Raw genomic sequence first — 26139 nt, 5'->3', positions numbered from 1 at the left:
TGATGCCTTCCTTGCTGTCGGCCACTTTGTTTAAAGCCCATATATTTCTATAGTTAATGGGCTCTTATTAATTACATTACGGGCCCACTGATTCCCCAACTCCATTTCTCGAATCCTTCCAGTCTCCAGACTTTCCAAGTACCAAACGGCAAAGTGCAAACTGCAAACTACGAAGGCGCGGCGAAGGTAGTCTTCTTATTGGCAGGACGCAATCGGAAACCCTAGTTTTTGTTCTTTGATTATCTTCTTCCAGATAATGCGATTGCGATATAATTCCGTCTCACTTCACTTGCACAATCATAGTGTCCTTTCTAGAATTATCAATTTGTTCCTTTACTCGTTTCCTTGTCATGAGTTGAACGAGTTTTGGGTGATCTCTACCAAGCATTGCTGCTCACTGAGCCTCTACTTTTTGTTGAAACAATTGTTTTGGTTCCGATCTGATTCGAATTTCGAGGAACTGGTGGAATTTGGCAATTGATTCGGCTTTTATGTTTAGATGTTTTTGACAATTGCTGGGTGCGTCTATTTCGAGTTTTCAACAGACTTATGTGGCTTGTGTGAACGAAAAATTGATATTGACATCCATGCTTTCACTGTTGCGAGCTTCTTTCAAGTCCTTGATTTCTTTTACTTGCTGTTGCAAATATTAAGAATTTTCGGTTTCGGTGTTTTTGACCCCTACTATCACAATGGTAGCGCTATAAACAGAAGAACAAGGACCAAGGATGGTTTCTAATTGGCATGGATGCCAATATCAGCCTCAGGTGTGCGTTTGTCCAAAGTTCTGATTCAAAGAGCCCATTATCAAGAACTATAAAAGCTTGGAATGTTCGAGCAAGGACAAACAAATAACATAGAGCGAGTCTAAGTGGCTTCCAAGTTACGAGAGCAAAAAACTAAAAAAAGGACAAGACAAATTCTATTGGAATTTTCTTCCTAAAAAAAAGGAGTATGTTCTTTAGAACTGGAGTTAGTGCAAGTGATTGATCAAGGGCTCGACATCTACAAAAGAATATAATTACTCATATTATTACAACTATGCGCAGATTGTGCTGAGGAGGGAGATTCTAATCGTCAGAGAGGAGCGGTGAATGACTACTTGGGGTTTAATGGAGGGAAAACTTTCTGTTTCACCAGCAAGTCTCGTTGATCAACTAGTAGTGAGTACTATATTTATTTATTTATTCATTTTACATTTTCGATTATATACCTTGTCGAGTGCAATTTATTTTATTTTCTTTTTTGGGTTATAAGGTTCCAGGAGATGTGGTTCTTGATCTATCAAGCATGGTGAACCAAACCATCAAGCTCGGTGGCGGCCTCTATCAGGTCTCCAACTCTCACTTGGAATTTTACTCTCTTATGTATTGTACTTTCTAGTCACTGCTCGTTTTCCATGTTTTACTAATTCAAGATTTTTTCTACTTTGCAAAACTCTTTCTCATTCGTGTATAGTATAATGCTGTCAACGGAAGCAACCACTTTGGTAGTTACAGTCCTTACTACTACATATGAAGTTAATTATTTGATTTAGTTATGCTAGTATTGTTGTCAATATAGTTTAGTTTCAATCCAAGTTTCTTTTATTGAACTTGTGATCTCAGTTAAAATGAAATGAACTATATCGTTTCTCTATTCAGAAGATAATGACTTTGCTAGACAATTAGATATTTTCTTTTTTTTTTGGAAAGCTAAATGCTCATTGAAAGCTCCTGTGAAAGTGGGTATTTTTTAAATGAGATGTTACATGCAAAGGATGCTTACTATTGACTAGTTGTAACAGAGAGGTTACCCAAAGAAAAATTGTAACAAAGGTTTTGTTTGGCTAGTATATTTTTCCTTTGCATGGTGAAGGAAGAATCAACAAATAACCTTCTGTTGAAGATATCAACACCGAGTTATATTGAGAATTCTCAAGATTAGGCTGAGTCCCCGACATGTAAGAAGAGTCTTGAAAAGTTGATTAAATGTTAGATTAGAAGATATTTCATGTAGTGAACCAACTTGAATTTGTGATGGAGATCATCTTAGCCACAAATAAAATAATAACCATTGCATGAAGTGTGTCAGTGTAGTTGTGTATATAGATGAGTGTGTATCGTCTTGTGAAGCTTGTAGGGGTGTGTGAAAAGAATTGAAATGTCAGTGGCAGTCAATCGGAGACACCAAACTTGAATAATAGCGTGTCTAAGCGTGAGTGACTACTTTTGTATATGTAAAGTTGTGTTTATAAGTTTTGTGTGCCTGCTACTCAACACCTCCTTTTCCATTACATGTGGACAAGAAAGCTTTGCGAGATTACATTTCGCACTTTGACGCCGTGGTTAGGGCCACTGTTGGCTTGCAAGTATATTGATGGTGGAAGGGACTGAATGGTTGTGTAACTTCTATCTGTTTGGCCATTCATTTGTTTTCTTGGAAGGAAAAAGCCTTTGAAGAAGTTGAACATTCTATCTCCAAATGCTGTTATTCTTATTGATCTTTTATTTATGTGGCTGGTCAACCAAGCTTTGATTGATGGCTTTGATATTTTGGATTCGATCGACTCTATTTGTGATAGCTTTTATAATCTTGTACATGGGGACCTCCTTGTGGGTGCCTCTTAATATCAATGTTCTTTTTGAAAATTTATTTGTATTATTTTCAGGACAATGATGTTATATTTGTCATCAAGGCTGGGAAACTAAGGTTCTCAAAGCCAAACAAATATTGGGTGGAAAGTTCTCATAAAAGAGTAAGTGGTGCTATAGTCGTGTATTTCTTTTGTAGCCAAACAGTTGCGGGTGGGGGGAAGTGACGCTAGAATAATTGAATTGAGTAATTGTTGCCTTCTTGGACAATGCTTTAGAAACTCCTCAGTGTTTGTGTTTATAAAATGCATATTTTAGATTCTTAATGTTGTTCAAATTGCTACATCATCGGTTCGACCATTACTTGTGCTGTGTGCTGCAGAATTTTCTTGCTTATTCCTTTTGAGCAAAGAGGAGAACCTTGATACTCTTAGATTTTATTCTTGGAGAAAAATTTTAAAGTGGGCAAAGTACTAATATGAAACTTTTTGAATTTTTGGTTTCATTTAATGGGCTATGCCTAGGTTATAGAAAATAATATTAGGCCAGGTGTGCACCCTGTCATTTAAATTTCTGGCTTTGAATTCTTTGGTATTTTTAGTATATGTGTTTTTTGTTATGACGGTTTTTTTTTCCTTTACAGTATGTTCCTTGTGTAGAGGATCGTGTTCTTGGAATTGTGGTTGACTGTAAAGCAGATGTAAGTACTCAATTGGTGATAGATTTTTTCTTTGTTTTCCTTAAAAGTCTTTTGCTATGTTTTGATGAGTATGCAATAGAATTATTGGAGGTAAGATCAATATGTGTTGTGCCAGATGTGAAACACTGCATGTACTCATATTTTTCATATGTGCTCTGTGGTGCGTAATGATGATTTCTGAGTAATTGTCAATACTAGATGATTTCTGAGTAATTGTCAATACTATTCTCAATATTTTTCATGATTTTCTTTGCAGAACTTTCTTGTGGACATAAAAGGACCTTCCTTGGCCTTTTTGCCTGTTCTTGCATTTGAAGGAGGTACTAGGAGAAACATACCAAAATTTGAGGTTTGTAGATGTCAAATCCTAAACTTTAGAGTAAACATGGTGCATCTTCTGTTTTTTTCCAGATGTTAATGAAGGTTAACTCCTCCTGTGCACACTTGATTGTGAAAACCTGATGTTTGAGATGTGTTGAATACCTTATCATTTTAGTTTATCTGTGAACTCTCGATTTTCAAAGGATTTGACGTCTACTTTAGAGATCAGAAATGTAATGACCATCTTGGGTGAAGATAAACTTTTAAATAATTCTCTTGGAGAGGAGAGCAGCTGTTGGTTCCGTCAATCTGAATTCTGAAGTAAAGCATAAGAGAGAAATATTTATGGTCATATTTTTTTTTTATGCATGTCCTGCAGAATTAGAGCCTTAGATGGCAGGCTAAACAGTTCAAAGTTACGATTCTGTTTTAAGATCTTCCTCCGGACAGGCAGTACCATCTTTCTATACTTTAATTTCTTTTCTATATTTCTCAACTACGTACTTATGGAAAAAGCGAACGAAAAAGGTGGGTGAACATAAAATTGAAATTGTTTGATTTATGTGATAATAATTCTTGTCATTCTACATTTTGGTTGGAGTTTATGGTATTTATCTGCCATCCTTTGGCAAATGCTTATTGTGCAGGTAGGTGCTTTGCTTTATGTTAGGGTTGTGAAGGCAAACCCCAGCATGAATCCTGAGCTGTCATGCACTGATGGTTGGTTGATGAACATTGCTTGTATTCATATTTCATTCGTTACTTGTTTTATATTTAGTATTACTTGTTAGGGATTATTTTTTACCCATGGTTTTGTTATGATTTTCTATTTTGATTTGTGATTTATAGCCAGTGGAAAGGCAGCAGAATTCGGTCTCCTCAAAGATGGCTACATGTTTGAGTCTTCGACTGGTCTTTCAAGAATGTGAGATATCATCTCCTGAACATGGATTGATCATGATTTCATAGTTTCTATATAGTGCAGTGATGTTGCTATCTAGGCTTGCTTTGCTTTAGTGATAGACTCTTCCATTTGTTTTCAGGCTGTTGAGCTCACCAACATGTCCGGTTCTTGAGGATCTTGGAAAGAAGCTCTCCTTTGAGATAGCAGTTGGCTTAAATGGCAGGGTTTGGGTATGATTTTCTGGTGTTCTTCTGCAATACATTATATCAGTTTTACTTAGTACAGCTGCATCCTCAGCTTTGGGCAATGTGTTTACTTCAGAACCTCGGACATCTGGCTGACATCAAATATGACTAGTTAACATGTTTTTCCTTCTGATTTCCTTCACATCTAGGTGAATGCTGACTCTCCATCATCAATTGTCATTGTTGCTAAAGCCATAATGAACTCCGAGTTTTTAAGTGGGGCCCAACAGAGGAACATGGTGAAGAAACTTTTCGACAAAATCCAGTCATCTAGTAAGTTCAATTAGTGATTCTATATCTTATTTTGGACATCATGCCATTATTATGTTGTCCTGACTAGAATCAATACTTCTTTACTTAATAAGCAGCAGTGAATTGAATACCGGAGCAATCTGGTCCAGGAGCTGATGGTGTTGATAGCAGGGAAGAAAAGGACTCTCTGTTCCTGAGAGCTTCTGTTTACCTCTTTGAAATTGTGGTCCTGCTTTGTCCAGTTTCCAAAGGGAGGAGGATAACTGATGAGATGAGACTGAAATTGCGGATCAACGAATGTTGTTTCGCTGATCATGTTTATAACCCCACAACAAAGGATGGACGGTTCCTGACGAGTAGTCAAGTACAAGTTACCTAATTTGAACTTTCGGGGTTGGGTTTTTCTAGAAACGGAGGGGTAGGGGTTGGGTTTTTCGGGGTTGTGGGCTTATGGGCTTGGATTGTTAATTTTCAGGCCCATTAATTATCACGACGCTCGATTCCTTCCTCGCTGTTGGTTACTACTACGTTTAAAAAGCCCATAAACTGCTGTAGTCAATGGGCCTCTTATTGATTACATTTCAAATGACATACAATTAAGGTGTGTGTTTTTTTTTTTTTAAAGGTAGAACCTGTCGAGTTGCTCACCGGACAATTGGTTGGTAAATCTCGGGTCACATGAAAGACCTTGTAATTCCCATAGATAAATTAAGACTTGGTTTAAGGATCTATGCGAGAGATAAAGTATGGTTCCATTGGCACACGTGGGGCTCACGTGGGATTGAGTAAAGGCAAGGTTTGCACGTTGTGGTAATGGAAACATCAATGTGACTTGAATTGACAGTTTTTTGTTTGCGTTAAGAATTATCACAATCAAATTCACACATCTAATTAACGATCTGTTGTTTCCAATTAAGGTTTTCATTTATTGTAAGAAAAAGAGGGGGGATGGATAAATGAGAACAATACTATATAAAGTTGTTATTTTAGACATTCGATATGAATTTAAACTTGAGTCATTAGGCTCCCGTGCATAGAAGTTTTTTACATGACGAAACGATAAATTGGGCTAAAACCAAATGTGTGATCACAAGGATATAGCTTTCCATGATAATCAAAGTGAGTATCTTTCAAATTACCCTAAAGAGATTGAGAACTAAGTCAATAATTTGAAAAAAATAAGCTTGAATCTCGGGTATAGACGCAAAGTAGATTAGAATGCCAAAAACGACACCAACAAAAGAGCAACAACAGTATGTTTATCTTGGGGGATTTTGTTTCTAAAAAGTTTGTTAAGGCACACACACATTCCTCATGTTCCTTAACTTGCGAACAAGTAATGAAACAAAACCAGCATTCTCAAAAAAGCTTAGTAGCAAGCCACGTCACATCTCCATTTCCCCCGTCTAGTCAGGTATTCAATTCCAGCCGCACGGACAACGAGCACCTTACTTTACACGTCAGTGGCATTGACGGCACTTCATCGGGATCACGCCGTGAAAGCGAAATCTGACGGTGGCCTGGCCTTGTTCTGTTGAAACGGTAACGTAACGTGACAGCAACCACAGCCGTTTTCCGTACGTCAGTATGACGATCTCATTAAACACATTAATTTCCTTTAAATGTATGCGAGATTCGATCAAAATGAAAGGGAATTTGAACATACATGTATTCCTCCTCTACTTGGTTAGAAGATAAATGGAGAGATTTTGAAACTCATTTCACATAACTTTCCTAATTGCAATTGATGCCTTCTATTGTTGTCCCCCAATTTTAACGTGCATGTTTTTTGACTTTATATAATGACAATCATTTGGGTGATATTATGGTGTTTCAATTCTTTTTGTAACCAATATCACAGTTTGATGCAACTTATCATGTTATCAGTTGGAAAATTTCATTTGTACATAGACCGACAACTCGAGTTTATATTTATATTGAATATCTAAGGATAAACTTGTATCGTATCAAAGTTTCGATAAACATAATTTAAAATACATAAAATTTATCGGCTAAAATTTTAAGATCTATAAAAATTACAAAAATGATAAAGATAATAGTAATTTATATTTTAATTATTCTAGATGTTGAGTTGAATGCACATAATCCAATTGAATTTGTGGGTTTTACATGTTCTATCAAAAATTATCCGAATTGAAATAGAGTTATAAAGTAACACAATAATTGGTTTTTCTTTTTATAAAAAGATAATTTGCAAAAACAAAAAGTAAAAATAAAAATTGAAGTCTATGTCGTTGATGTAAAGAGAGGAACTATTTTACGGTTTTACCGGGGAAGAGAGAGCAGGAAATTAATTACAAACGTTGGTTGTCGGGCGAAAGGCGAAAGACGAAAGTGTGTAAATAAAGAGCGGGCAACGCCAAAATTCGTGGTTAACCACTCGTCCCTCTCAACTCTCTCTCCCCTCCCTCCCTCCCTCCCTCTCTCTCTCTGCGATTTGTTCGCTATTCGTGGTCCCTCTCACTGGCTCCTCTGCCTCGTCGATCCCACCCGTTTCAATAGGACAAGAGCCCTAGCTTTTCTTGATTTTGCGCCAGAGCAAAAGCCGATCTGGTTTATCATCGTCATCAATGTTAATAACTCAGGGTGCTGAGATCTGATTGATTGTCCTGATCGTCCGCAGAGACTCTGCCATTTCCTTCATGATTTCGTTTTCAGTGCATTGATAGACTACCTCCTCCAGAAATCTCGAGACGATAAAAGCCTTTTATTGGTCATCTGTCGAGGTGCGTTTTTACTGTGCTTCTTTTTCTTTGTAATATGCTAATATATCCTCTTCATGATATCTTTGAGATCTGAATTGATGTACGATTTGGCGTTTAATGTGGTAGATTAGGGTTGTGAACGACTGGCATTGCCTGAATACCGCTGAATTTTACTTGTGCTTTGTATTTATGTGTTTTTAGTTTTGGCTCATCTTGGCTGCTGTCCTTGCTCGGGTTGGATCAGGGATTTTTGTCATCATTGAAGCTCTGTGGGCCTTACCCTGTTATCAGAAGGCTATCTATCGCTTCTGCCTGTGAAATTGAAGTTTCAAGGGTTGCGTTACTCTCGCCTGAAAAGAAAGGCCCCATTTCAGAGCTCAGATTGCGTCTGTTTTGATCCTTATTTGGTGTAAAAAACGTCACCGTCGGATTTCATATATGCTTAAATGGGAAAATATGTGATCTTGGGTCGCCTACGGTGGCTAAAGGAAGCTGGAATCCCCGTAGCTGGCTTTGTATTCTGAAGGGATTCGGTTTGTTTTCAGTCCCTGTTCATAGAGAATAAAATTTAGCGAATTTGTGCCCGAAATATTCCAATGTGGACAGCGGAGGATTATTTATGACTTCTGGCCAGCTATTGGAGTCGCCATCAGATGCTTCTTTTGTTCCTGTAACTCGACCTCTATCGCACAAGTTTAACTCCTTCAGCTGTCTCTGCTCCAATGCCTCCTACAAGTCTTCCCTTTCTGACGACAGCCAAAACCCTATTTTAGACTCCAAGGACAAAGAGGAAGAAGTTGTCTTTGTTACAGACTCCAGTTTTCGGCTGAGATCCCTTGGAAGGTCTGCTTCCCTTTCAGAGAAGAATCAGTTCCATTCTGTTGGGTCTCAGTTCTACCAGGAGTCTTCATTGGAATGCCCCACGCTAGAGCGGAGACGCCTGGTATCGTGGGGCTCAATGGAACGGCATAACAATGGCCACAAGGATGCCTCTACAGTTGAACTTTCTAAGGCTTCATCACTGGTGCACGAAAAGTTAAACAATAAGTCTCAAAGGGTGCGACACAAAAGTGTGCAGTTTGATGATAGCTTTTTGTATGAAGGAAATGCCCGGTTGATCTATATTAATGATCCGAGGAGAACAAATGACAAGTATGAGTTCACTGGAAATGAGATCCGGACGAGCAAGTACACGCTAATAACATTCTTGCCCAAGAATCTTTTCATTCAGTTCCATCGTGTTGCTTATTTGTATTTTCTGGCCATTGCCGCTCTCAACCAGCTTCCGCCTCTTGCTGTCTTCGGGAGAACTGTGTCCCTCTTCCCCCTCTTGTTCGTGCTTTCTGTCACTGCAATTAAAGATGGCTATGAGGACTGGCGAAGGCATAGATCTGACCGAAATGAGAACAACCGTGAGGCTTTAGTTCTTCAATCTGGCGAGTTTCAACCGAAAAAATGGAACAAGATCCGAGCTGGTGAGGTTGTGAAGGTCTGTGCCAATGACTCTATTCCTTGTGACATGGTTCTGTTAGGAACAAGTGACCCCAGTGGGATTGCTTATATTCAGACAATGAATCTGGATGGGGAGTCAAATTTAAAGACACGGTATGCCAGGCAGGAAACAGCCTCTGCAGTACTTGAAGGTCTTACAGTATCAGGGCTAATAAGATGCGAGCAACCTAATAGGAATATTTACGAGTTCACCGCGAACATGGAGGTTAATGGAGTCAAATTTCCTCTAAGCCAATCAAACATTGTTTTGCGGGGTTGTCAGCTGAAGAATACCAACTGGATAATTGGTGTTGTGGTGTACGCTGGACAGGAAACAAAAGCAATGTTGAACAGTGCAGCATCTCCTTCCAAGAGAAGCAAACTGGAAATTTACATGAATCGAGAAACACTGTGGTTGTCAATTTTTCTCTTCCTCATGTGCCTGGTTGTGGGACTTGGAATGGGCCTTTGGCTCCATCGTCATAACGAAGAGCTTGATACCTTGCCTTATTACAGGAAAATATACTTCAATCTGGGGAAGGAAAATGGAAAAACCTACAGATATTATGGTATTCCCATGGAAACTTTTTTCTCTTTCTTGAGCTCAATAATAGTGTTTCAGATAATGATACCAATATCTCTATACATTACAATGGAGCTGGTTCGGTTGGGACAGTCATATTTTATGATTGAAGATAAGCATATGTATGACAGCGAATCTGGGTCGAGGTTTCAGTGCAGATCATTGAATATAAATGAGGATCTGGGTCAGATACGCTACGTATTTTCAGACAAAACAGGGACCCTCACAGAGAACAAGATGGAATTCCGAAGAGCAAGCGTATATGGGAAGACCTATGGAAACACTTTAAGGGAAGAGAGCATTGCAGGTATCAAATAAAGCTCCCGTATATCAGTTTTAGTTTTTTTCATGTATTTATTTGTTATAGTCTGTAATGTGACGGGGGATCCTTTTAATCTCACTAAGTGTAAAAAGTACACAAGGGTCCTGTAGTGGACGGGGTTGGAAACAAGCAAAATGTACGCAGACCTTACCTCCACATAATATATGGAGAGGTTGTGTCCAGGAGTTGAACATGTGACTTCTAGGTTGTACCCCTGCAAGTAACTCTACCACTAGGCTACATACATAAATTGTTATGATAAAATTTATATGGTCAGTTCATTCTAAAATTGCGACTTATAAATCGGAAACTAGTTTGTAAAGATTCAAAAATGTTTTGATGATTATGATGATATAGTTCACTTCATGTTTTTGAGATACTAGATCGAACAATGATTTACGATCATGTATCTTATTGAGTACCTCTTGTCCTTGTTCCCAACTGTGCCAATTTGCCAAAGTAGACTAAGTATTGCAATGTTTCCATGGTAGATGTGCTTGACATTTATAAATGTACATATGAATAGGAGGCTTATATATCTGATGTGAAAAAATATCAAATCACGTGAATATGGGCTCTGATTCGAGGAAGTCGAAGTCATTACATCATCTCGTGACTGAGTTGGTTGATCTTGTGTTCAACCATCGATAGATAATGGAAGTTTTTGCTTTTTAAAGGAATTCCTTAGAGTCAATATACAATCACAAGCAAAGAAGGGATATTATTCCAATGAAATTTGCATTATTCATTTGTATGGATTGCAATCTTTTAACCGCTTGAAGTAGTAATGTATTATGTATATATACCATTTTGGATGTTCTCTTGCTGCAGCCCCTAGAGGTATAAGGAGGTGGAAACTTAAATCCGACATTGCTATTGACTCTGAACTCATGGAGCTTTTGCACAAAAGCTTAGCTGGGGATGAAAGGATTGCCGCACATGAGTTTTTTCTGACACTAGCTGCTTGTAACACTGTGATCCCAATTCGTACTAATGTTGCATCTTCAAGTTGCACAAATATAGAAGGGAATGAGGATGCAGAAACTATTGATTATCAGGGCGAATCTCCCGATGAGCAAGCACTGGTTGCTGCTGCTTCTGCTTATGGATATACTCTCTTTGAACGCACATCTGGGCATGTTGTGATTGACGTCAATGGTGAGAAGTTAAGGTAGAATATTTATCCTCTATTTAAACATCCTTTTCTTTACCCGATGACAGTTGCAGCTTCCCATTATATTGCATCAGCATTTGTGGGATTGAATGTTTGAATCCTGCTTACTGAGCAAGTGTGTTCTTTCATAATTAATTACCATTCAAATATTAACAGTGTGTACCTCTGTGTAATTTAGGTTGGATGTATTGGGCCTGCATGAGTTTGATAGCGTGCGCAAAAGAATGTCCGTGGTCATCAGATTTCCTAATGATGCCGTGAAGGTTTTGGTGAAAGGCGCTGATACTTCAATGTTCAGCATTTTATCAGAAGAATCTCTGAGGAATGATCGTATAAGGCATCCAACACAGAATCATTTAAGTGAGTATTCCTCAGAAGGCTTGCGCACACTTGTGGTTGCTGCAAGGGATCTTGCAGATGATGAACTCGAGCAATGGCAATGCAGGTACGAAGATGCCAGCACCTCTTTAACAGATAGAGCAGTAAAACTTCGTCAAACAGCGGTTCTTATAGAATCCAACTTAAATTTACTGGGAGCAACTGGTATAGAGGATAAGTTGCAAGATGGTGTACCAGAAGCCATTGAGTCCCTCCGGCAAGCCGGAATGAAGGTCTGGGTTCTTACTGGAGATAAGCAGGAGACAGCAATCTCAATCGGCCTCTCGTCAAAACTATTGACTGCTGATATGCAGCAGATTATTATAAATGGCAATTCGGAGGATGATTGCAGAAATCTCTTGGTTGATGCCAAAGCCAAACATGGCATAAAGACATCTAATAGAAGAAATTTGAACACAAAATGCAAAAAGAACACTGAAAACAACTACCCTGAGGTAGCTGATGATGGAAAGCCTTCTGATTCATCTACATGGGATTCAGTAGCCAAGGCAGGAACGATGAATCTGCCGCTAGCACTTATAATAGATGGGAATAGTTTGGTTTACATTTTGGAGAAAGATCTGGAGTCAGATGTGAGAATCCTATCACTCTTTATATGGTGGAAGTCCCCCTTTTCTTTTAATGTTACGTTTAGCATTGTTGCGATGAATTCTCTATGTGTGTTCTTTCCATTTCATCTTTATGCTAAATGGTTACTTGGTGATTTTTGCATCATTAAACAGCTTTTCGACCTTGCAACATCCTGTAGAGTTGTGCTATGCTGTCGTGTTGCACCATTGCAGAAGGCTGGAATCGTTGATTTGATTAAGAGCCGCACAGATGATATGACATTGGCCATTGGTGATGGTGAGTTGCTAGCCTGATAACTCTGTAGCTGTCGGGACCTTGTTACTTTATGTATGGAAAGTCTGCATTAAGCTATAGTTAGCTAATGTAGATTTTGATTGTTTATGAATGAGATATTTGTAGTGTAGATGCAGACAATAATACACATTTGTTCAATTAGCTGCTATTTTCCTGGACTTTTCTGATAAATGACAAATTTTTAGGAGCAAACGATGTTTCGATGATACAAATGGCAGATGTTGGTGTGGGAATATGTGGTCAGGAAGGGCGTCAAGCAGTGATGGCATCTGATTTTGCCATGGGACAATTTCGGTTCCTTAAAAGACTACTTTTGGTGCATGGGCACTGGAATTATCAGCGTGTTGGCTATTTGGTTCTGTACAATTTCTACAGAAATGCTGTTTTTGTACTGATGCTTTTCTGGTACATACACCTTCTTTAATATGCATACCCTTACTTGCCTTACCTTCTCTCCTTCCTTTGCAGTTACTTACATCATTAAACCTATTAAACTTTGCAATTTCTCGAGATATCCTTTGATTTATCCAAATAATGAATAGACACTACTAAAACATGACAGTTTATAAGCAAGTTCTCATGTTGATTCATATGGACATTTATCTATTTTCAGTTGATTTATCTTTGCTGCTCGATTTTCAAAGGAATAGAAGTCAGATTTTTACCGGATGTAATCTTTTGATTCTGCAATATCTATTATAAGTCATACAGTTTCCCCTCGTTATTTGTCAACTTTGCTAGCTTCTTTTGTAAACTTGAAGGTTTTCTATTTTTTACTTTTACGGATTAAAATTTTCTATGGAGTGAGGTTTTATAATATCTGAATGGTATATTATGTCCCACATTATCATGCTTTTATACCTCCGTTTCTAATGCTTCTTATATTGTGCAACTCCAGGTATATATTATGCACAGCCTTCTCAACAACTTCTGCATTAACAGATTGGAGTAGTGTATTTTATTCGCTAATTTATACTTCCGTCCCCACTATAATTGTTGGTATTCTTGACAAGGATTTAAGCCATAAGACACTTCTACAGTGTCCCAAACTTTATGGTTCTGGGCACAGACACGAGGCTTACAATTTTCAGCTTTTCTGGATCGCAATGGCTGACACATTGTGGCAGAGTCTTGTTCTCTTTTACATACCACTGTATATCTACAAGGAGAGCACAATTGATATATGGAGCATGGGTAGCTTGTGGACAATATCTGTTGTTGTCCTTGTTAATATTCACTTGGCAATGGACATCCAGCGTTGGGTTGCTATTACTCATGCTGCTGTTTGGGGATCGATAATTGCCACATATGCTTGCATATTGATTTTGGATTGTATACCTGTATTCCCCAATTACTGGTCAGTCTTGTTCGTTCTGACAGTCTATGTTTCATTTTCTGACATTTTAGTTAATCGGATTAACTAATATTCTTTACAACTGTGGCAGGACAATCTACCATCTGTTCAAGTCACCTACCTATTGGCTCACTATTTTACTTATAATAGTTGTTGCATTGCTCCCTCGCTTTCTTTTCAAGATTGTGCGACGACATTTTTCTCCTTCAGACATCCAAATAGCCCAAGAAGCTGAGATACTGAGGAAACGGCATGGTAATTTGGGGTTCAAGCATGGTGGAGGTTCTACATAATAATATGTATATTTACCATTGTGGAGAAACCAACTTGCAGTGGTTTTCGTTAAGTTGACCCTCCTATGGCTTCCCTATGGTGTGCAGTTATTGATTTTGGCCGTAAGTTCATTCTTGTTCATGATTCTTATCCCTGTCATGTAATTTGTCACGAATCACGGTCATAATAAAAAAACATCCTTTCACTGCATCTGAAAACTATTTACCAAGTAGCACATGAAGATTACTTCTTCGTCCAGAATAGATTTACATATTGGATCCATAGAAAGATATTCTTGTGTGCAAATATCAGAATCCTGGTGGATTATGATCTGCATGAATTGTGTTTCTTTATCGACACTTCTACTTCAATAAACTTTTTATTCCATCTTGATTCATATCTTGAATGCTAGCATGTAAGGGAACTGGAAGTGATTGATGTAGTAATTCTGTCCAGACCTTGTCGGGGGTTGCGGGGTCGCCCAAGGGAGTTTTTTGTTTCATTGTTCTCTTTATCAACCCTCATTTTTCCTTGTCCTTGTTTGATCAGGTGAGGTACAAAAGCTGATCTTGCCCCAGCTCGTGAAAGAAAAGGCGAGATCACATCGTTTGGCAAAGCCAATCGTTGTGGGTAATAGGAAGGGAAGATGACTGTCTATTCCAAGGAGAAAAATGGTTGGTGGTGGTAGAAAATGACATTTGGATGATGAACTTGGGAGGTAAAGGTGACAAAGAAGATGACAAGAGGGCTCTCGGGAAATTTGGTTTGACATATGTGGTGGGGTTTTTTTTTTTTTTGTTAAAATATGGGGCTACCGTAGAAGAATTAGGAATGATATGTCAGGGATCTGAAAAAGGCCCAGTGTTGTGCGCTTGTCAAAAGAGAAGTATTGTAGACAAGTACATAATAATGGAGTTTTGTAAAGATCATTATTGACATTTTTCTTGTTTATAGATATGACAGAAATGGATTGAAAAATCAGGGTTGATAACAATACTGGTACTTTCCCTCTCATTACATCCAAATTCAGCATCCTGGTGTGTTCATGATTTGTCAACCCGTTTAAAATCAATATCTATCGGCCCTGATCTTGTTGAGATTCAGTGAACAGGTTTTTCTGGGTAGTAGCCCATTGATTACAACCAATACATGTGTGGGTAGTGATTGAGCTTGTGTGGTTGGTTGAGGAATGTATGAGACTATTGAGTGCGTGTATGGGTGTGCACTTGGCCTTATTCTTAACAAAATAACTCTAGTAAGAACGGTATTCATGGATCAAAGATGTGCCTCGAGAAGCAAAACCATTCGGACTAGTATGTTCTAATCCAAAACGAATAATATCTTACTAGGCTCAAAGAGAGGCTATTACAGTTAGTATTGTAGCTGAGGCTCAGCATTAGAGGTGTGGGATTCACGAGAAACGTGAATCCTTGAGGAGATACTGTGACACCCAGCTCGAAGCCTCGAATGGGCTTCCATATCCAAGTACCTCATGGGGGCTACCTGGGGATGGTCCATGGTTGTGATCGATTATACACCATATTAAATTGAACTTGATGCTTATCCATTCTAAAATATAATAATAAAAATAAAAAATAAAAAAAAGCAACTACCCAACAGCCAGCCAGAGATATAAAAACTTCTCAGTTTTGTCAGGTGAGGACACAATCAAGTGGCAAATTTTTTAATTACCTGCCAGGTGGCATTTAACTACGTACACATTGGCTTACATAGCAATGGTGACCTCACAACGTACTCGTCACTCATCAAAAACCTGTAATCTCACTCTCATAAATCATCGCGTGTAATACAAACCCAGTCAGTAAATCACTAAATCACTGTAGCGTGGTCATCAAGCGCGCGTGAAAAAAATTCCGTATGTTGCGGAAGTTTCAACATGCCTTCCATTGCTCTTCCTGGCACATTCCCATCCATACCCCTAGAAAGCTTAAAAAGGGCGTCGCTCTTCAGTCTCCTCTTCACTTCCCCCATTTGGTACCCTAGAAACCGTACACGCGCTTTCTCTAAATGGAGATCTCTTGCCCGGAAAACACACCGGCCGGTCAGAGAAAAGCGATCGAGGAGCTCCGACGAGGTTTTGAGCTCGCAAAAGAGCTTCAGATTCTCATTAGTAAATCTTCATCGGGAGACAACGAGACGTCTATGTGCGCATCGTCTGGTGATCTGCTTGAGAGGATTTCAAATTCATTCAGTTGTGCTATTTCGGTTTTGAATAATGTTGAGTTCAGTGAAGTTAATCAGTCTCCGGCGAGTATGCCTGGCCCGAAGTCGGAGGATTCCGAGGGGAGTAGCAAGACTACGGCCGCAGTAAAAAATCGAAGAGGATGCTACAAGAGAAGGTGAGTACAGTTGGTTATGGTTAATCGTTGTGGATTTGATAGATAGTTAGTAGCCAATAAATAAGAAAGAAAGAGAGTAGCATCAGTACTGACGATTAGGTCCCGGATCCTTTCCTGAATTTACCATTGATAGTACTTTCTCGGTTGCAGAAAGACAGAAGAAGACACATGGTCGACAGAGACCGTAAATTGGGAGGATGGACATGCATGGAGAAAGTACGGACAAAAAGTGATCCTCAATCACAAATATCCAAGGTATTATTAAGTTCCGTTTGGTTTCTGTTCTGTTTTCAGTTTTTGTCGGATTGGTTTCTGAAATTACATGGAAAACAAGCATACCAAACGGACCATTCCAACTTGAAATCCATCAATTCATACACAGTGTCTTGAATTATTGTTTTTATAAACTAAGTTATAACCCCAACAACATATCTCTCATTTAGGGGTTGGAAAAGATTCCCTATACGTACATATACTGATGTACATATATATAGCCGCCATACATTTGTCGTTTTCTTGCTTTAATTAACACTATAATTTAATAAAAAATTACTATATATATATATATATGTAATCTAATAGCCAGAATATGTACATCTAATTGTGATGGGTTTTTCTTGTATATATGTATATAGGAACTACTACAGGTGCACACACAAGTCAGATGGTTGTCCAGCTACAAAACAAGTGCAGCAAATCAGAGATGATCCTCCGATGCACCGTACAACATACCATGGCAACCATACATGCCAAGATTTCCTAAAAAAATCTCAAACTACTCTCTTTGAAGATCATGATTCTTCTGCTGCTGTAGATTCTTCTGTATTATTTCTCAGCTTTGATGGCGGCAGCAATCTCACAAACAAACAACCAGATTATAACAAGAAGCTGCAGGATAACCCCCTTTTCTCCTCCTCCTCCTCATCCCTTTCAATAAAGCAGGAGCACAATATTGATAATTATCATCATCATGTAGTACAATGTGGTTTGACCCCCAACCAATCCTCATCGTCCGATTATCTCTTCCCTCCCGATGAATTGACTGCCTTTGGATCATCTTTGTCGTGCGATCATGCTGATGTCATTTCTTGGACGGCTAGTAATCATCACAACTTTAATGACATGGGGTCCATTGATCACTTTGAGGACGTGCTTAAACATTATGGGTTTGAATCATTGTAATGTAGATTTAATCAGGAGATCAGCTGGCTTGTAGGTTGGTTTTTTTTTTGTTTCTAATGTTCTTGTCTTCTCATATTGCATGCATGTGTGTTTTTCAAATATTCAGCACGTTTAAGAAATCATGACAACATTGTGAAAAAAAAATATATAGTCATTTTCATGTTAAGCCATATACCCATCTCGTGGCATTAATGTTTGCTGTAATATATATATTCTGTAATGAGAGGGATGTCAATTGTTGGTATTTCAGTTTGTTGTGCAAAATCTCATAACCCACAATTACGCACCAAGTAGATTCACTAAATCAAACACTCAAGTTAGGCAAAGCAGAGAATGACAAGAAGCAAAAGTAAAGGAAAGGAGACAAGAGATTTACGTGGTTCAATTAATTCACGGACAACAGAAATCGATTTTACTATATTGGAAAAGAGATACAAGTGGAGAAACCATCAAATACAATGATTAAAGTTCTTACTCACTCTATAGGTGTTCTCTCTCTCAAAAATGACACCTGTTTCAATTGGGTATCAAAAAACTTTTATGATTGTGGGTTAATAAGAGTGAGCTCCCCTCTCACATTTAAGATGCATTTTTTTTGGACTCAAATACCATTAAATGAGACGGCTTAGGGAGAAATAAAGCCGTACATGCTCGATGTACGTATAGAATGTGTTTAGGGTGAGGCTTTTCACAAAAACCCTACAAGTTTTCTATTTAAATGAATGTCTCGAAAAGCATACTTGGGATGGGCCGATCGATCGGCTGAGCCTCTGGTCCAACAACCAAGATGCATATTTGAGTTTAAACTATACAGTTATCTCAACTGTTACGTTGTATGTATAAAATTTTAAGTGTATTATGTAGGACATATGAAATCTATAAATTCACTTTAATTATGTGCGTCTAATTCGATAATTGAGACAATTGATATACTAATTGTTGTGATGTTTATAATTTTCTATATACATTATAGATTCCAGTATATCGAGTGGCTAGATTCAATTAATGAATGGATAGTTGGTGTCCACCGACCAAGTCAGTAACACTTTATTTTCCGGTGTATGATATTTATTGCCATACAAAAGTAAGGTGATGATATTGATTGGACCATATATATATATACATAGCTGGCAATCCAAGTTTGCAAAATTTTCTTTTCTATGTAGGGGCCGGAAGAAAAACAAGAAAAAAGGGTAACTAAAGCAAGAATTTAATCAAGCCGTTATAATGTTAATGTGACAAGTCAAAGACTTAGATTGGATCTTTAAATTAAAAAATTCATGTTGAGGTCGGGATTTTGACTATAAACTGGCTCAATTATTCCAAATGGTTTGCATTGAGTCTCTATTCAACTAAATTATCAGACGAATTTATACGTACCTAGCTCAATATGAGTTTGGGTTGCCTAGTTATCGAAAAAACGCACTGTTAAGTTGTTATCGGTTTTTAAAAAATCAGGAATTTACTCATATGGTCATCAAAACCCAACCCTATCCATCCAAAAAAAAAAATAGGTGGATTCATATCGTCCTCTCTTTCCTTAGATATCCCTCTCATATATTGTTAAAAATATCTATACTATTTAATAATGCTACTTTTTTCCAATCCAGTGAAATGTACGTCTTTAACTAAAAGACAAAGGAAATGATCATGTCCATAAAGAATATATCTAGCTAATTTCCATAGTCTTTCTAAGTATTGATTAATGTGGACATCCTATGAATTGAAGTTGATTTTCTTCTCAAAATAACCAAACAAATTATCTACACAATCACCTTCATGTTGTGCATATATACGGACTACATATATGTGTGTGTGGGCGCTTTAATTTATTATCAAATTAGTGTATAGAAAAGTCGATAAAGATCATGTCCACCTGGAGAGAACGTATATGCACAAAACCGATCGATATGCATGATGTTAGAAATTCACTCGAAATACTACAAGTTACTATTGATATGTTCGCTTTGAGTATGAGCCTACACGGTTTTGTTTTTTTGGGCCGTCACCTATGATACTTAAGTCCAGAAAAGCTTTGGTTGTGTTAAAGTGAGTGAATCCTTTCTTATTATAAACCACTCGATTGAATTATATATACCTATTCGATGTGAGATTTTTTAGTCTTTGACACATGAATATCTAAAATTCAAAGCCATGGATCGACCGCTCTATGCATGCAATGGAAACATGAGATCAAACTCTTCAAACCTAATTAAGGTCATAATAATTAAGTTAAAAGACAAAATTAAGTCTATTAATAAATTATATTAACAAGGGTAGGTAACAACCATTAATCGCATCTTATCACCAAGACGTACGACAATGAAAGACAGTGACGTTCATAAAATTAGCAGAAATTGAATATTGTAATAACACACACCTTTTGCAATCAAAGCTGTACGTAATAGCTGGGAACTTGTCGTCCAGAAGATATCGACCATAGATTTGGTCATATATATATATAGTATTATTGAGAGGTCCACATATATATCAACCATATTTTCTTTCTTTCTTCTTTTGTTGCTTTCATCAAATGACAAGACTAAATACAGTATAATTGTCCATTTTTACTTTTAGAAATTGCTCAGCTCTTTGAAATTTTTACATTTTGTCTATTAGCCATACTATTCTTCATCCATTTGTACTGAATTACATAGTTAACACATACACACACACATGTAACTTGTTTTTCTTGGCTCGAAATTTGTTCACACTCAGAAGTAGATACACGATTCCATTGATATTCTCATAAATTCATGTAGTCAATTCCAAATTTTTGGAATAATAGCTTCGAGCTTTCGATAATGATGACGACGATAATGGTAAGAATTAGATACAGAATATGGAGTACATTCATGGAAGCAATTAAGTAGATTCATGGATGCTGCCTTTAGAAAGAAAAGAACATATGAAGGGGGCTTTCACTCTCACTTTCATAGCTAAGAGGATCTATTGTTTGTAGTTGTGGAAAATCATGCCAGTGTGAATGCATAGAAAAAGGGACCCACTCCCGCCATTACAAGTTGGCTTTTCCAACCCATGTGGGAAGTGAAACCTGATCACACTTTTTTCTGTGATGTTAAAAGACAAAAGCCAATCCAAAATTTCTAGGGTCCACTAGTACTATAACATCATTTCAACTTAGAAAAATGGGGAGAGACCCAATTTATGAACACTCATTTTATCTGCAATCCATCTGGAGTGTTGGATGGTAAGCGATCCTATATATATTTGTTTATAATCAACGACTATTCCACCTGGGATATGTGATTTGGGATAAAATTGGATCGTAATTTATGTGAGTCTATAACATTGTGGAATCTAATGAATAAGATGTTATAATATTGACAAGTGGATGTTAAGAAATTAAACTCTTCAATCTCTTGATCTAGATTTGATATTAGTAAAATCCAAGCATGCCCCATTGTTCAAGGAGCACAACATGCACTAACAATAATTGATTTGACATGTGGTTTTGGAAAATCTTGGGACTTGTTTTTTTTTCTACAAGATTTTGGGGTTATTGAAAAGTCAAGTTGTCTTCAACTATCCACTTGGATATATGAAACAATACATAAACCTTCTACTTTAATTGTCTTCTCTCCTTCCATCTCAAACAAAAGTATGTGAACTTTAGAGACTTATTGCCCTAATTATGGGAGATTAATTGATGCATTTTTTCAAATTCGAATTGCAAATTAGCTGTCTTTATTCTCAATTATTTATTTATGGTCACTAACAGTTCTTGAATTGACATAGCCCTATTGATTCTAACACAATGGTACACCACTTCAGCAAATGAGATGGTGTGCCAGGACTTTCGAGTATGAACACTCTTTATTTATGATTGACAATCATGTAAATTCTAACGACTTGGATCCTCCGTGCAACTCTTTCCAAATGGCTTCACAAGTCAAATGTGGAAATTTGAATCTGAATCTTTTACACATTATTATCATTTCCCTATATTTACGTTTTCTTTTGTCATCATCGGAAAGAAAAAGGTACCATTATTTAGTTGTATATTGTCAAGGTATAAGTATGAAAATGGCTCATATACTTTGTTTTTTGGTTCAAAAAAGTCCATCAACTTTATTTTGGATAAAAAAAAGCTCTCATACTTTCAATAATAAAAAACGTTTGCCCTTCTATTAAGGTTCTATTAAAATCAATTGATTTGGCATTTAAGTGATTTTTTCTTTAATTTTCAACAAATGACATGGCGTTAAAAAAACACAATTGAAAGTCCACATGTACGCCAAGTAATTTGTTGAAAATTGTGATTCACAAACATAACAACTCTTGTATTACTTATTAAAAATGACACGTGTCAACATCTAATATATTAAGTCCACATGTACGCCACGTCATTTGTTGAAAATTAAAGAAAAAATCACTTAAATGCCAAATCAATTGATTTTAACATAATCTTAACAGAAGGGTTAACGTTTTTTATTATTGTAAGTACGAAGACTTTTTTGATCCAAAACAAAATTGAGGGGCTTTTTTGAACAAAAAATAAAATACAGGGGCCATTTTCAAGCTCTCAGGTCCCATCCTCTTCACGACTTTTCTATGGTGCAAATTGCATTATTGGCTCTCTTTTGGGAGGACACAGTCACAAACTGACCTTTAATTGCCAAGCCATATTTTGGTGGAATCAGTATCAGCTTCTGTGTGTGCCCATAAATACTTTATTGATAACACTAAACCAGTACAATAAAAACAGTGGACATATATACGACAAGTTTGTCCTAGTATAATTAACATGGTTCATTGAATCTACTTGGACATAGATGATTATATTTGTGCATGAGGAGCATAAGCCTTATAGCTGTAATAGTGGACTCCATAGCTCAAACTTTCGAACGTCTTTCACGATTTTATATGACTCACGACTTTAAAATGCATTTTAATGAGTGAAAGAAACTTATGGATGGTGGAGAAGACATAATTGGACAGTGGGGTTTGGTTTTGAGTCAAGTCACATTTATGCTAGTTACTGCTTTGATGAAAAGGAGGATGAGAGAAGGGGGGTTATCTTGTTGGTTTGCGAGTATGTTGTTTCCAATAATATTGTTGTCGTCCTGTTTTTTCTGGCTGGTTTTGTTGTTGCTAGAACTATGTGGTAGGGTTCAGCAACTACTCCGATTGAATTATTTGGTCTCACTCGTTATCAATGGGATCAAGAATATTTCTACCATGAAATATACTAAGGAGTGTAGAACCAAACATCTGTAATCAATATTTGTCGGGTGAGACCTTCGACAACTTTACTTAGATTACACTGAAGGTACACCGTGAAGCTTGACACTGATGTGGTGTCGATCAGAGAAGTTTCGACGGTTAAATCAATTGACGGTGGTTGAAATTTATAGTGAGAGAAGTTAAATGCTTTTAGAGAGAGAGAGAGCGCGCAAGAAACCTCTAAGTAGTTGAGAGCCTTTAATGAAGTTAGGATCTCATGTATTTATAGTGGTCTTGATCACGTGATAGGCACATGATGTCTGAGCTGGTAAGCCTAAGGTTTTGATTGGGCCGTGGAAATGAGGGAGCTTCTTGAAAGTGTGCGCTTTGAGGTTTTGTAGAGTACACAGCCCAAGCTGTGGGCTTGTTGGGCTTGACCATAACTCTCGTGGGCCTATACAAAGAATTGTTGATGGGCTAGCTGAGAATCAAAATTTATTTGAAGTTTGGTCTAAAATTCCTGAAAATAAGTTATTTATTTATTATTATATTGAGAATAATCTTGCCAAAGAGGGATTATTTAGAGCGTGCTCAATAGATAATAGAGATGGGACATCCTGTCTTTAGAGATAAAGGAGGCCGTGAACTTTTTTTTTTAGAGAATTATTATTTTATTATAGCCAATATTCTTTTTCAAATAGCGAAATATAGTTATTGCGTCAAGCAAGGAGCTGTAGGAAACTGTTGAGGTATGCCACAGTGTGAAGAAAATTTGATATGTAAGTGGGTTGCACCATACACGACGTGGACTAGCATGCTTTGTTTCACTTCGACTTCCGATAAGGCCTTTCTCATTTTATTATTGGACCGGGCTTGGTTGATATGGCAAGATTTGAAGCTTGGGTTGAGCCCAAAATGGAGCCTATAATCTTTAAGAGTAAGCCCAAACCATAAAACTGATTCTAAAGGTATCTAGCCCCAATGAAAGTTGCAGATGGGCTTGGCAGGGCAAGGCAGGCCAGACATGATCAGCTTGAACTGAAAGGCAAGCACATGAATTCAAGGAACATGAACACGCCCTGTGAATTTGTTTTGGTAACCGAGAAAAATACCATATAAGTCAGGATTGTCTAGGGTGGGATGACATGGGTCACCGCCCAAGGTTCCCAAATCCCCGAACCTCTTATTTTTGAAAAATACAATGTTATAGTAGCCCAAACTCATTTAAATAATATATGACGTTTATTTTTTTTTAAAGAGTGTTCATTTTTAGAGTTCGCCCAGGGCCTCAATACTCAAATCAATACGCCACATATATAAGTTTGTCATTTGGACATCCGATAGAAGCTAAACTTAGGCCATCATGCTGCACATACAAAAGTTTTCTACCTAACAACATGATAAGGTTGGCCAATGCTCAACGTGTGATCGCAGCAGGTTTGATTTTGAATTGTGTACAATAATCATGTGATCAATCACAATTCACAATCAAGTTTCTTTACATCACATATTGCTAACTTGGGAGCAAAATCTAGCTCGTGAAGTCCCCAAACAAGTGCCACAGTTGACATTGCCATCGGTATAGGACCAAACAACCATATCACCATAGGAAACGCAACGCAAAGCATTCTGTTGCCTACAGTAGCCAGCATAAAACCTCGCTCTAATACCAGTTGCGCGTCTGCAACAGACGAGAACTCGCCCAAAGCATTGATCAAGAAACTGGCATCGATAAGGTATCTGACGGCCATGGAGCTGCATAAGAAGCTAAGCAACACACAAATGGATGCTGAACCGAACTTCAGTACATAGATTGTACCAGATCGTGAGCCAAAAAGTGGACTCTTGAAGAGGTGATCTTGGGTGTAGGAGTTATTTGTCAATGCAGCTAATGCCCCGTTTATTAGAATAGCAACTGTAGCTGTGAGTATGGTCGCCATTAATGTGTTTCTTAAACTTTGTACTGCTAGCATACCCTTCTTGTCATTAGCCTGCATATAATATACTGTCATCTTAAAGTAGACAAAAACTGTTAAAAAACAGGAGGCTTACCGCTTACGGTTTCCAGTATTTTTTGTCTCAAACTATCCCAAATGATGAGATTGATGCATATGGTTTTATATGGATAATGTGGGTCCACGATTTCACATGTATCATGTGCGTCTATCTCAATATTTGGGATAGCTGAGACGAAAAACACTATATAAGTATTTTCGGCTAAGAAACTAATGTTAAGGTGCATCTTGTAATTGAACTGGTGGTTGGGCTAGGCTTGAGCTCAGTGAATGAAGCCCAATAACTTAAAGTTTCTAATCCAACTTACGCATATTAGATGTTCAAAGGGTAATCTTATATGATATAGTTCTCGGTTAAAAAATAGAGAGTAAGATTTGATTATTTTTAAGCAGTTGAGCTTGGTCGACCTACCTTAGCTACTAATCAAAGCTAAAATTGTCATAAAAATAGAAGTAGGATTTTACAGAACACTAAAATGTACCTGTGTAATGTCAAGATGAGAAAACCAAGAGTTCCTCATGAGTGCATCGATGCCAAGAGTAGTTTGAGACTGTCTGTGCTTGAAGCATTGCCATAGATATGCATGGTAACCTATCATCAGAAACAGACTCATGGGAGGCAATACACTATCCAGATAACCGATTACAGTAGCCATCCTTCTCTGCTGTAAGCATATGCAAGAAGCCTTATTTATGTGTGATATATATATACATACATAAATAGATATATATATATATATATATATATATATATAGAGAGAGAGAGAGAGAGAGAGAGAGAGAGAGAGAGAGAATAAAACAAATACAAAGAGAGGAAATAGTGGTGGAATTTAGGTCATGAATTGAAGCTGTTGTGTGGGCGGCAGAAGCAAACTCTAATAGGTTTAATTATATGTATATTAATGTTGTTAATTAAGGTGGCTAGTCCACTATGCATGATATGCATTACACATCATCAACCACAAGGTTTCAAGAAGTTACTAAAATGTCTTCATTAGAAAATGCATATACGGTCTTAATAAAGGATATTAAATAAGCCTTGCATATAATGGCGGAATCAAAAATTTCAGCCATTAAGGGCACACACTATAAGATTTTTTTTCGCATCGTTCCTTTTGTCTTGTTTTTTTCCTAAAATTTTAGGAACGCTGCTAAGGTTTGGGTTTAGGCTCAACAATTATTGAGCGGCTGGGTAATTATTGGGATTATCGAGG

General features: G+C 37.5%; 4 protein-coding genes across 10 annotated transcripts; 3 read left to right on the top strand and 1 right to left on the bottom strand.

The window, feature by feature from the left end:
* Positions 1–79: 79 nt before the first annotated feature.
* LOC120012025 (putative exosome complex component rrp40) lies at positions 80–5756 on the top strand. Of its 6 annotated transcripts, XM_038863256.1 has the most exons (13): positions 94–186; positions 700–952; positions 1050–1163; positions 1258–1332; positions 2651–2737; positions 3217–3273; positions 3530–3622; positions 4242–4314; positions 4444–4519; positions 4638–4728; positions 4893–5016; positions 5112–5162; positions 5234–5756. In XM_038863256.1, the coding sequence occupies exons 3-12, from the start codon at positions 1095–1097 to the stop codon at positions 5120–5122; spliced, it is 756 nt and encodes a 251-aa protein (XP_038719184.1). In that variant the 5' UTR covers positions 94–186; positions 700–952; positions 1050–1094; the 3' UTR covers positions 5123–5162; positions 5234–5756. The 6 variants fall into 6 exon arrangements, with proteins under 6 accessions (XP_038719186.1, XP_038719182.1, XP_038719184.1 ...); XM_038863257.1 differs by having other exon boundaries at positions 1050–1160; positions 5109–5756; XM_038863255.1 differs by having other exon boundaries at positions 5112–5756.
* A 1646-nt stretch (positions 5757–7402) lies between these two features.
* On the top strand, positions 7403–15175 carry LOC120012371 (phospholipid-transporting ATPase 1-like). Of its 2 annotated transcripts, none has more exons than XM_038863773.1 (9): positions 7403–7742; positions 7966–10102; positions 10949–11288; positions 11470–12262; positions 12413–12536; positions 12740–12959; positions 13453–13911; positions 14000–14303; positions 14731–15175. In XM_038863773.1, exons 2-8 carry the CDS (start codon positions 8341–8343, stop codon positions 14199–14201), a joined length of 3900 nt encoding a protein of 1299 aa, XP_038719701.1. In that variant the 5' UTR covers positions 7403–7742; positions 7966–8340; the 3' UTR covers positions 14202–14303; positions 14731–15175. The 2 variants fall into 2 exon arrangements, with proteins under 2 accessions (XP_038719701.1, XP_038719699.1); XM_038863771.1 differs by having other exon boundaries at positions 7923–10102.
* Positions 15176–16152: 977 nt separating this feature from the next.
* LOC120012250 (probable WRKY transcription factor 70) lies at positions 16153–17972 on the top strand. Its single transcript, XM_038863587.1, has 3 exons — positions 16153–16541; positions 16692–16796; positions 17177–17972. The coding sequence occupies exons 1-3, from the start codon at positions 16210–16212 to the stop codon at positions 17721–17723; spliced, it is 984 nt and encodes a 327-aa protein (XP_038719515.1). The 5' UTR covers positions 16153–16209; the 3' UTR covers positions 17724–17972.
* Positions 17973–24385: 6413 nt separating this feature from the next.
* LOC120011727 lies at positions 24386–25625 on the bottom strand. Its single transcript, XM_038862831.1, has 2 exons — positions 25408–25625; positions 24386–24901 (listed from the first exon to the last, which is right to left on the bottom strand). Exons 1-2 carry the CDS (start codon positions 25579–25581, stop codon positions 24386–24388), a joined length of 690 nt encoding a protein of 229 aa, XP_038718759.1. The 5' UTR covers positions 25582–25625.
* Positions 25626–26139: the final 514 nt, after the last annotated feature.

The sequence above is a fragment of the Tripterygium wilfordii genome, chromosome 13 (genome assembly GCF_013401445.1).
Source record: "Tripterygium wilfordii isolate XIE 37 chromosome 13, ASM1340144v1, whole genome shotgun sequence".
Taxonomy (NCBI): Eukaryota; Viridiplantae; Streptophyta; class Magnoliopsida; order Celastrales; family Celastraceae; genus Tripterygium; species Tripterygium wilfordii.
This window is presented reverse-complemented; position numbering and strand designations above follow the sequence as displayed.